This window comes from Heteronotia binoei, chromosome 8, assembly GCF_032191835.1.
Source record: "Heteronotia binoei isolate CCM8104 ecotype False Entrance Well chromosome 8, APGP_CSIRO_Hbin_v1, whole genome shotgun sequence".
NCBI lineage: Eukaryota > Metazoa > Chordata > Lepidosauria > Squamata > Gekkonidae > Heteronotia > Heteronotia binoei.
In genome coordinates this window covers 95,928,968-95,941,002 of record NC_083230.1, presented here as the reverse complement: position 1 = coordinate 95,941,002, position 12,035 = coordinate 95,928,968, and the positions used below count along the sequence as shown (strand labels likewise).

The window sequence follows — 12,035 nt, the reverse complement described above, 5'->3', positions numbered from 1 at the left end:
CCTACCGTAAGGCTGTTGCTGCCTCCCAGCACTGGTGTTCAAAGGTATAGTGCCTCATAACACAGAGATTCTATTTGGTCATTGTGTTTAATACCTGTCTGGGGCAGTGATGCTCTGTATTCTGGGTGCTTGGGGGGGGCACAATGGGGGGGCTTCTAGTGTCCCGGCCCCACTGGTAGACCTCCTGATGGCACTTGGGGGTTTTTGCCACTGTGTGACACAGAGTGTTGGACTGGATGGGCCATTGGCCTGATCCAACATGGCTTCTCTTATGTTCATTGGTGGACCTGCCTCCCCATTAACTTGTCTATTCCACTCCCCAGGCCATCTAAATTAAAACTTACCTCTACATCCTTTGCAGTTAGCTCCAAGTTATGTATACATTGCTCTGCAGTACTTTGCTTCGAAGGCACTCAAAATTGCACAATGTTGTCAGTCACGCAGTTTTGATAAGGTCACCTGTGTGTCATTTTTGTCAGTATAATGCTTAACGAACGTCAGAATACAGCTGCTTGATAGTTTGTGCTCCCTCCCCCCATTCTTACCCTCAGATGTAGAAAAAAACTGAGTCTAGCAACACACTGAAATATGAGAGCTTCAGATGAAGTTCATGTGTGGCTCCTGATCTACCTGAAAAGCCTTGCATGCTTGCTTTCCTTAAACAGAGTACCTCCCTTCCGCCCATTTCATTATGTAATATTCAGACATTTCTGCTTGAATTTTTTCTCATTCCCCCTCTCCCATTAAAGATCATATTCATGGTGGGGCGAGGATACCTCTCTCCAGACCTTAGCAAAGTGCGCAGCAACTGTCCCAAAGCGATGAAGAGGCTCATGGCAGAGTGCTTGAAAAAGAAGCGGGACGAACGGCATCTCTTCCCACAGGTAAGAAAGGCTCCCTTGCTGGGTTTGCAGGGCAAGGAGGTGTGAGTACTTGGCGTAGACATAGCAGCAAGTTCTAATTGCTGGATATGTTTTCATAACCCCACCGTCTTAAAAGGTTTTAGTGCATGAAGGTTTGGCAGATTGTGCTGTAGGGTAGGATGTACTTTCCCATCAGCACATGAACAAATCTCCTAGCCTGCTGGTCTTAGGACAGAAAGAAAGGGTTGGCAAAGAGCAGCTGAGATGTCTTTGTATTTCTGAAAAAAATACATATTTTATTTTTATTTTCTTTAACTTTAAAATCAAGCACACAGGCATCTTGCTCACACATGTAGTTGTAGAGCGAAAGAGGGGTTGGAAATGTGCACAGTCTTAATTGGTTGAGAACAGCAAAATATAACGGAGCAGCTGCCAGCTCATGGACTAGAGAAGCACCCTTGCATGGGACTTTCTTAAGTGTAAGTGTGGTTTGTGTTATAGAGACTAATTCCTAGCAGCATTGGTCCTTGCTGCATCCATCTAGAAGAGTGGTCTACCTGAGATCCACTGTTAAAGCTAACCTGCAGCACAAGATCCAACTTGATATCTTCATGCACGATATGTCTGCCTTCCCCCTTCTCTTCTTACTCCGCCTTCCTGGGCGCTGCTTAGAGAAAATGAAAACAGTGGTCTTGATGCAGCCGAACAGCAGACTTGTTCATGTGGAGATTACTTCTTGCCCTATAGCACAGTCTGTTAAATCTTTATGCATCAAAGTCTTTTAAGAAGATGGGATTATAAAAAAACATATTCAGCAATTAAAACTTTGGGTTTGCTTGGAATTTGTTTGAAATCATTGTTTTGGTGGTTAAATTGCAGTGTTTTCTTTCTCTTTAAGCACCAGCCTAATTTTTGAAGCCTTCAGTTCTGACTTTTTTTGGGGGGGGATGGATGGGACATGTGCACACAAACACACATGATGCTGCCGTATACTGAATCATACTGTGGGTCCACCAAGGTCAGTATTGTCCACTTAGACTGGCAGCAGCTCTCCAGGGTCTCTGACAGAGGTCTTTCCCATCACCTGATCTTTTCAAATGGAGATGCCAGGAATTCAACCTGGGACCTTCAGTGTGTCAAGCAGATACTCCACCTCTGAGCTGTGGCCCTCCCAAGGGAGTGGAATGGGGAAACAAGGAGCCCCGTTTTCTCCTTCATCACTGTCATGCAGGAGGTATAATTCCTGTGATGGAACCGGCCCAATTCTGCCTTCAGACCCGGTCCCGTCAACTCCCTATTGAGTCGCCAACTCCTGGAGGGAGCTATTTCTCCGTTGGCCACTTGGGCTCGCTGCCACCATCTGCTCAGTCTAGGGGTTCAGATTGAGAGGAACAGGACTCCCAATCCCCCTCTCCAGCTATGAGGCCCGGCCTCAAGGTCCTCTGCCACCCTGTACTTGGGTATCACAGAGACCACAGCACTTCTTCGGGGAACCCCTGGAGTATTGGCACCTTATCCAACTGCATGCCTTCCCCCTTCCCCGGGGCCCCCTTCATAAAGCAGCGTGGTCTAAGCGGTCGGGATCTATGTAGTACAGAGTTTGACTGCCAGCATTCAAAACAGAAAAAAAAAGGTTTAATAAGAAGAGAAAGAAAATAAAAAAAACAAAAACGGTTACATGTAAAAGTTTAGCACAGCACCTGAATAGCAACCAGAGGACAAATAAAGGTGGATTTAAACGCATCTGCTCATCCCTGGTGTAAACTGGCCCTACCTTGTGAATGACTGCCTTGGGGCCACCCCCACAGGCAAGAGCCCAGGCTACCAACCTTTCTCCTTCAGCACCAGCTGCAGACTGCCTTTTCCTGCCTAACTCAAATAAAAAGAACAAAAGAACTTCCTGCCCCTCTAGGAGGCTTTCCCCCTAGAGGCGCTGGTTTAACTCTGGAAGGGAGGAGGGGTTGGAGGGAGGCTAGGCCAAAGCCTACTTTAGTAGTTTAATGATCCCTCCCAATGAAGCACCAACATTGACTAAGATGGCGTTTCTCCACAATTCCTTAAGAGCAGCTTTCCCCAGCATATATTCCACAGGCTTCTCAAGGAGATTTGCAAGCAACATGCTGCACATATCCGGCAATACTCCCTCTAAGCAGTGGAGTCTTATGAGCAAAAACTCTACTTTGTGAGCTACTGGCATTAAAGTTGTGAGCTGCTGCATAAATTTGTTTGCTCTGGGGCCTTTCTTCTGGAGCCAAGACAAAAATGTGTGAGCCGGAGGCTAAAAAAACCCCGTGAGCTAACTAACTGTTAACTCAGCTTAGAGGAAACCTTGATACCTGGTATCCCTTAAGTCAGAATTATGCATTGATGGAGAATGATTTTGTTCCCTGTTTTGTGCTATGCTTTTTTCACTCTACAGCACGAGGTGTTCCTTGTTTTCTCTTTGTTTCTAGATCCTTGCCTCCATTGAGCTTCTGGCCCGGTCGTTGCCAAAAATTCACCGCAGTGCATCTGAGCCCTCCTTGAACCGGGCTGGATTCCAGACAGAGGATTTTAGTCTGTATGCTTGCGCTTCTCCAAAAACACCCATTCAGGCAGGGGGATATGGTGCGTTTCCCGTTCACTGAAACGAAGTTGAAAGCATGTGCCCATGTGTTGACATGTTCCTGTATGTGCACACATGTCTTCAATTCCAACCAGCCTGTTTTCTCTTTTCTTTGACTTTTTTTTTGGCGGGGGGTGGGGGGGTGGGAAAGGTGCACTGGCTAAATCAGGACTCTCTGAACGCTGAGATCCCTGTGTTCTCACAGTGGCATCTGTTGCTGGCAACGGATACCTTGGGAATTTTTAATCACAAAAAAAGGGTTGAAAAGCTGCTCAGTGAAAGAGGGGGGAAAGTCATTGAAAACAACACCCTTCCTCCTCCAAATTCATGTTTGGGACATAGGTCAAGTTTCTGTAGCTCCATCTTTGCTATGTTGATCAGTTTTGGTTTATAGATGGCTTGGTAAGCTGGCTGCGTTTTAGTCTGTTTGCTCTCTTTTGCGTGTGCATGTGTGTGTTGTTTTCATGCAGTGGCAACAATTCCAGTCTTTTCAGTCGGTGGCATTGCTGAGGATGCTCAAAGATACAGCAAAAGAGCTTAGGGCCAAGAACAGCTATCTGTGTTCAGATGAGCAAAGAAGAACCGTCTACACAAAATGCACAGACTTGGGCAATAGGCAGCTTGCTCTCTCAGCTTACTGCACGTGGGTCTCTTTCTCCTCAAGATAATTGCTGGATGTTTGGCTTTTCCACCAGCCTACTTCAGGCACGTTAAAACAGCATCGCCTTGACCAAGCAGGCGAGAGGGAGACTTTCAAATCAAAATAGCCCTTTCTTATATAGCAAGAAGCCTGACTGCTGTGCATTAAAACAGTGATGCCCATAATGGGGAAAACAGTCTTGTTAAAAGCAAAGTAGTAAACTTTAGAAGTTGTTTAAAGGTGGGTAATAAAAATCCCACCACTTTCTTTTTTTAAAAAAAAAGAAAGCAATGGCTTGCTGCTATTGCTTGACTTTTATGTGGGTTGATGTTTCTTTTGAAGTCTCCTTTCTGTGGAGAGAAAAGTTTAATGCTTCTGTATATAGAATTTATCCATTTTTGGTACTGATTTCCATAAGGGCAATCGAGAAGTTGAGAGTCCTGATACAGTCGCTCAGCTCGTGTTATCCCTCCCCCTTTCCCCCTCTGTTGGAGTGTTGGCCTCGTAGAAGGAAGCCACAGCATTGTCCTTTCCTGCTTTGAGTTCCACCGACTCTGGTAACAGAAATTTAAAGCATAGTTTCAGCCTGCATTGAGCTTTCTTCCCTGTGTGTTGGTGGCTTGCTTGATTGCTCGTTTTGAAATTCCAGATATGCTTTAAACCATTCCTCATGGCTGGTCCCTGACAATTAGAGCAAGAAGTGGTAGGCGGGTCTTCGAAAAGCCAAGAGTATCTAGGCCTGGCTCGTTTGAAGAAGCTTACAGACCTCTCTGAGGAGAGAGTGGCAGCTTGCTAAGACGGAAGTTTGTAAGCTCCATTCTGACAGTGGGCAAGCTTTTATCTGAGTTTGATTTGAGGCAGAGGTCGGGTCAGGTAGAGGGAGAAATGGTGTGCTGCTGCCTTATTGGGACAGGCTAGTTATAATCGGTGAGCAGGGAGAAAACAGGGATGGGGACCCTGTCTCCCCAGGATTGCGCTTCCTGTAAGGAAGAGCCAACTTGAACCCTTCAGACCTTCTGGACAGTGACAACTCATGAGACGGGGCTCTGAAAGCGTGACTCTGATTGGTGGGCAAGGGGGGAGAGAGAGCTGATGCAGCAGCGGAGAGACAAGGACGGCTGCCTCCACAGTGAGCAACTTCGTGGCAGCTCGAGGGACTTGTGGCATCCGGTATGGGCACTGACTTCATTGGCCACACCAGATATTGTTAGCCACTTAGCAGCTGCACACCTGCACGTTACTGAGGTTGCAGCCCCTCAAGTTAAGCGTGTCTGCTTCCCCTCCACCTCAGTGGCCCTGACTTCATGTCCCCAGCTGCTTTATGAGCCACTGTTGATTTTGCATCTAGAGTGGTTTCTTGGCCCTCCTTAAAGACTAGCTGCTATGCAGATTTGCCCAGAGATCCCATTGCAAGGTGTGCAGCCCTTTCAGAGTGGCTTTTTAAAGGCTCTCTGGTCAGATGATCGGATATGCTATTTCTCAGTAATCCCTTTTCATGTGGATCTTGAAGCCACCTCTTCCACATGAAGTCACATTTCAGATGTTCCAGTTTCAGCCTGAGATTGGGATACTTCTGAATGCTAATGAGGCCAATTTATGGTTATTGCCTCCCCCACTTTGCTTTCTTAGTTGGAAGGGTAGAAAAGAAAGAGCGTGCTGTTCTTCTTGGCTACAAAGGTTGATGGCGAGACAAAAAACCCCCCACTCTTCATAGTCCTTAGAAAGTTCATCGGAAACAGGCAGACAGTCTAGAGGAGCACCAAGGGGAGCAGTCCTTCATTTGAAAAATCCCTGTTTAATCAACAGTCTGTAAGAAGTCTGGCCCAAAGGGAATGAAACAGCATGTGTCAACAGGGATCAGACAGTGACTTTTTGAAAAAGGCTTGCTCCAAAGCACAAACTTTAGCTTTTTAAAAATATATATATAATATGATATATACCCTCAGTGAATTGTGAAGCTGTTGGTTTACCTGAGGAGCTGTTACGATAAGAGAGTGTAGAGATGTGTGTAATGAGTTGGAGAAATATAAAATGTTATGGCTGTTTTGTGTACCATTAGTAAGGGTATTAATGAGCATCTGCCCAAGTTACTGTGGTAACCCCGCTTTTCTGGGGTTACAGATCACCAGCAAGAGTGCTCAAAGTCTCACGAGCGCCATCTCATCAAATAAGCCCCACTGACGTCCTAACCTGGCAGTAAGTTGCAGTTCCCTGTTCTCAGCTCTTCAGTAGCCAGTTGAAATTTTGAGCATTTGGCAAGGAGGCAAACAGATTTTGTAAATTTGTCATGCTGAGCCCTTCCGGCAGCAGCTGCCGTTGTGTGAGATCTCAGCTTCTTCTCAGTAAGATTTAGAAAAACCAGAAGAGCTGGAATCTTTAAAATGTGGTTTTGATATAACATTGTATTAATACCAAAGAGCTCTTCCTGCTGCATTCTTCTAATATCCTTCCAGGTGAGGGGCAGAGCTTGCTTTCTGGAACCCTCATTTCACTATGAGATTGTATTAGTAACTTTTGCGTTCTCTCTCTGCAGATAAGACCCTTCTTATACATTTACTTATTAACGCTTCCTTCCCTCCCCCCTAACATCTAGTGCATCCAGCATATGGCATCAAATTTTATAACTGGATAACGTTTTCTGTCTTGCTCATGAATAAAACCCAACTTCTTAAACCTGGCTCTTGTCCTCCCTCTACAGGCGAATTTGCAGCGTTCAAGTAGCCACAGCAACATTGGCAGCAAAATCCACTCTGGTTTTTGGTTTTTTTAAAGGCCTTGTGTTCCTACACTTTCTTTTTGTGACATCCAGACTCCGTTCTGTCCTTCCAAACAAAGCAATTTGGTGTGGGGGTGGGGGGAAGAGAAGATCCACACGCTTAAAGCAGAGCAGAACGGAGCTGCCCGTTCCTTTTTTGATACGAACGGTGACAAAGGGCGTGGGGAGAGTCCCCTTTGAAAGAACCAGAATTTCTCTGCTGCCTGTGTGTTCACCTCCAACCCAAAACACCATGTGCATTTGGAGATACACCCCCCTGTTTCCCGCCGTGGCTGCCTGTACCGTTGGCATCATTCCCAGGAGAGAGGAGAGGGCCCTCGCTATGACTTTTCGGTGCTCTGGCATGATGAGATTGGAACTCCTGCTGCAGCGTAGGCTTGGGATGGTCTGCTGGTCAGCTTTCTCCCTTTAACAACGAATCATCAGAGGCTGTGAATGTCTGATGAGACAGAGCTAATCCAAAACAATCCAGTCATCCTCCTGGTCTGATCTGATTTGTACTTTGTGTTGGTGGGGTTCCTCCTCCCCATTCCCCCTGGTGCGCTTTACTGATCGATGGGATAAGTGCAGTCTCCCCTTTTCAAATGAAATGTGAATATTGCCACCTCATTTGAAACGTCATAATCTGGAAAACATTGCCAATCTGAAAGAGATTTGAATGTGGGAGTTCGAAAAAAACGGGTAATCGGGAGGAAAAGTGGATGCTGCACATCTCTTTTTCCAGAATTGCTTTTTATCTCCTGTTCGGATCCATCCTTTCCCTCTCCTTTTTGTAAGTTTTCTGGAATGTGTTGGGAGGTGCCTCCCGTCGGTCCAGCAATGAAAGGTTTTGCAGAATTGTAGCGAACTTCTACATGTGTGGTTCCCTCTCATTTTGTGTCAGTATCCTTTGAATTCTGTGTTTGTCTCTTTTTAAATTTTTCAGCGATGCCCTTGGCTGGCACCTGAACTCTGTAGAGCTTCTAATGCAAGACTATGAATAAATAAGTGTACCTATTTTAAAAGGTGCAAGATAATGTCAGGTACCTATTGTTTCATAAACAGAGATTCTCAGGTTAAATTGAGTATGTTTAAAACAACAACCACCCTGCAACCCAACAAGAATTAGACATTCCAAAAATTGTGTACTTTCGTACTTTTTTAAAACACGGACTCATAGTTGTATTAATTCACCAAACACTTAAATGTATGTAAATATGCAGTAACTTGTCTTAAATGACAATATGCTGACTTTTTTAAAAAGAAAAAGGTACTTGCTGGATCAACACTTCTCTCATCGTTTTCCTATCCTCAGGCTTTCCCATGCAGTTCTCCTCTTTCCCTTGCCCTCTCTTCCTTTATCTTAATTGTAAAGGTCATGGTGATTGCATTTGCATTCTCTCTTTGCCTTGCTGTCAGTCCTAATTTGCAATGTGATAACATGGTTTTTAAATTTTACCATGGTAAAAGAAAGCCAGAAAAATCAAAAGATCTGCACATCGTTTACCTTGGCAAGGGTAATGGGGATCATGATGTGATCGGTTTGCAGAATCCTCTGCTATGATGTTTGCATACAGAGCTAAGTCAGATGCATTGGAAGGGGACCCAGATGTTCACAGAGGCCTTGAGATTAGTCCATGTCTGCATAGGTCCACTAAATTGTGGTTGGAGATGACCAGCTTCTAATGGGTAAAATCAGACTGGCAAGAGAGAAATGGAGCATCTGTTCTCAAGTCCATGCACAGGCTAGTGTATACTGCAGCTCTGTCCCTGGGAGATCTGTGTGGAAAGGGGGTGGGGTGAGTCTGTCTTTCTAGCAAAGAGACTTTGAAGAAAGTGTAATCTCTCACAGACGTGTCTTTTACCGATCCTTCCCTTTATCAGGTTGGCTACAAATATTTACTAGAAATCAAGTTATTACAGAAATAGGAGCAAGCACAGTTTAAATACTGTATGCTCATACATTAAGAAGGCAGGAGTAGTAAGTACTTTGAAATCATTGGGCATGAAGGGGGGGGCTTCTTGGCACAAGTGTCACTGAATTGAGTAGTTATGCAAAAGTATGGATATGCTCTGTTCCTGTTTATTTCAGTGACAGGAAGGAAGCCGTTTGTTTTGGCACAGGCATAGTGTTGTTTGCAAGATTCTAACTCCAGACCAGAAAAGCACAATTCCCCCGTCCTCATATTTGCTTTTTGTCCACAGATATGGCTAAAGCAGTGTTTGGGGAGGGGTTGTTTTTATTTTTGTCATCAACAAGCTGGCTTCTGATGACCCCCAGTGGGACTTGAAGGCAAAGGGACATTCAGAGGTGACTTGCCATTTCCTGCCTCTGCGTCATGGCCCTGGTATTCCTTGGAGGTCACTCACTCTTCCAAGTACTAACCAGGGCCGGTCCTGCTTAGCTTCCGAGATCTGATGAGACTGGACTTAACCTGGGCTATCCAAGTCAGAGCTACGTGGCAAAAGCAAGGTAGCAACTCTTAGCTTCATTGTTCCTGAATCACAGTGGAATGATAGGGAAGACAGTGTACAAATCCTGTGAGGAACTGCGAGGTTCAGCAGTACAGAAGGAAGGGGGGTGGGATCAACACATTCACCATCCTATTCTTCCCTGCAACTCTACTTCTCACTCCCCCTTCCTAATTCACATGTAGCAGAAACCATGGCGTTAGAGAGTGGATTGGCTGAAGCAGGAATAGAAATAACTTGCTGCTAAAGGAAGCAAGATGTATCTGCAATAATCCAGAATCATTACAGAATAGTCTTCTACAGACAGTGGTATTGTCCCTGTTAAAGTTGGTAGGCAGCTTGGGGCGGGGGGCGGGGGGGATCTCATGACTTGGTTGACATAAGAGAAGCCAAACACTACCTCCAAGGAATGAGTTAAGGATGCCACACATGAATACCCATGAAGTTGCCTCAACCCAGTTGTCTGTCCAGGTCAATATTGTCTCCTCTGACAGGAAGTGGCACTCCAGGGACTCAAGGTGGAGGTCTTTCATTTGACCAATTACCTGATTCTTTTGACTGGAGATTAAATCTAGGACCATCTATGTGCCAAGCAGATGCTTTACTGCTGAGCCATAGCCTGCCCTCTAGTGTCTTTTTACGTGCTGCCTTTGATGCTTGATCCCTAGTATGGATTACAGAGTTAATACCAGTATGCATTGCAGATGTTACAGTTGAAAGGTGACTAAAACAGGCAGGTCATGGTGAGTTGGCTTAAGCCCTGTGCATATGCTCACTGGATTGCATGGTGGGATTGTCGTCCTTATTCCAACCTGCCGTGTTTCTTCCACATCCTGCAACAAATGCCAGCTTCAGCTGCTGGAGCTGTACACTGGGGAACTGCCGTGTGTCAGTTGAATCTTTTCCTCTCGACATGGCTCTTCCATTGCTTCTTGCATCCGGTTCTCCCTCAGTTCCTTTGGTCATAGTGGTTGTTTCTGAATAGCAGAATCAGGGGCATCATTACCCAGGTGATATGTAGAAACCTCTTTATGCCATCTCTGCCAGCAGCAATGTTCCCCCCTCAATGAGCTCCCCTTCAATGTTGTACCAGTGCCCAAGGAACTGCCCTATGTCCTTACCAGCTGCTGAAATTTGTGACGTTTTCTATCATCGCAAATTCTTCCAGTCTCTATTGTACCTAGGTATGCTTAGCTCTATCAAATACCAGTTGAAAAAAAATCCATGTTTTCTTTTAGATTAATATTTCTATTAACAAGAACATGAAATTTGTCTCTGTATCCTGGCTTGATTATATTAAGTTCATTATTCTTTAATCTGCAATAAGGTTCTTTTTTTAAAAAAAATAATCTGTAGGAAAAGCTTTTTATTCACTCAAAGCACTTTATAAGAAGCAACACGTGCTCTTTTGATATATAAATATTTTTTTCATCCAAGCATAGTGCATGTTTTTTGGCTGCTGTTTTAACAGGACATTCCTGTTGGATTTTGTACTTCCCAGTTTTTTTCCCCTCCTGTTGCCATCTTCTAAGCCCTTGGCCTCTTTCCTGAGTCTGGCACAAAAGAGGAGACAAGGTGAAAGTCTGCTCTAAAACCTTCCCTATTTGGGCATTCCCAGAGGAACTTGCAAATTAGATCTTCTTGTTGCCTGGTTTAAAAGATTTACTCTGATCAGAGAATTTCAGTTTTCTTAATAGAATGTGAAAATGTGCCCCCCCCCCCCGAAAAATTACAGTCCCTTGGATACTGCATGCACAAAAGTAAATTTCCCGAGTTGAGTATGGTCAGTTTTCATTCAAAACTCAACCTTCATTGGTAAAATATTTTGCATGTCCGTTGATCCTGTTTAAAATTCTGTCTTTAAGAAAGTAATTCCCCCCTCTCCTGTATAAAGATAGGTGGAATATAAATATGGAAAATAAATGAGGTACTGTATAAAAAGAGGAGGGGAAACTGGTGGTGGTCTCGTTGGGCCTCTCTTGATTTGAAGAAGTGTGTTCTTCACAGAAATCTCTATATGCAAATAATCCTACTGCACCTGTCTGGAAGGCTTTTTTTGCAGCAGGAACTCCTTTGCATATTAGGCCACCCCCCCCCCCCGATGTAGCCAGTCCTCTTGGAGCTTACAGTAGGTCCTGTACTAAGAGCCCTGCAAGCTCTTGGAGGATTGGCTACATCAGGGGGGGCATGGCCAAATATGCAAATGTGTTCCTGCTGTGAAGGAATTCTTACTCAGCACATAGGTATCTACATCAGCTGTGATCACCTCTCTTGCCAGAAAACCCCTCAGTCAAGATCACAGTGATGCATGCACAGCATTGGTGCCATCCCTGAATTGAGATGGAACATAATTAGACAAGGATAGCACCAATGCTGCATGCGTCGTCTTGCTTACAGGGTTTCGCCATGATGAGAGAAGGGTACAGTGTGGCACTTCATCGATTCCAGGATCTGCCACAACCTATGCCTGCTGCAAGCATCTGGTACTGGGTGGAGGGAGACTCTTCCCTCTGCATCCTTATGCTGTAATTCCCATTGTGAAATATCAGTATGTTTTGATTTCTTGGAGGGGGGGTTGATAACGTTAGCAAAACATTGCGGGACAGAGCATATTGCAAAGGCATAATTATGTAGCACAAACTGTTCATTGTACTGTAGACAAATTACATCTGTTGGAAAAGAAAGGTCAGATGAAGGGAG

General features: G+C 44.9%; 1 protein-coding gene across 5 annotated transcripts in view; it reads left to right on the top strand.

Annotated features, from left to right (window-relative positions):
- Positions 1 to 12,035, top strand: part of BRAF (B-Raf proto-oncogene, serine/threonine kinase) — an 80,466-nt gene that overhangs the window by 65,407 nt on the left and 3,024 nt on the right. For 2 of the 5 annotated variants that reach the window (XM_060245674.1, XM_060245678.1), the window contains 3 exons: positions 750 to 884; positions 3,317 to 3,470; positions 6,807 to 8,007. In XM_060245674.1, the coding sequence (XP_060101657.1) occupies positions 750 to 884; positions 3,317 to 3,470; positions 6,807 to 6,829 (312 nt within the window). In that variant the 3' untranslated portion in view covers positions 6,830 to 8,007. Of the gene's footprint in view, positions 1 to 749; positions 885 to 3,316; positions 3,471 to 6,806; positions 8,008 to 12,035 lie in introns of those variants that run through there. The other 3 variants (XM_060245673.1, XM_060245677.1, XM_060245675.1) reach the window with 2 other exon arrangements.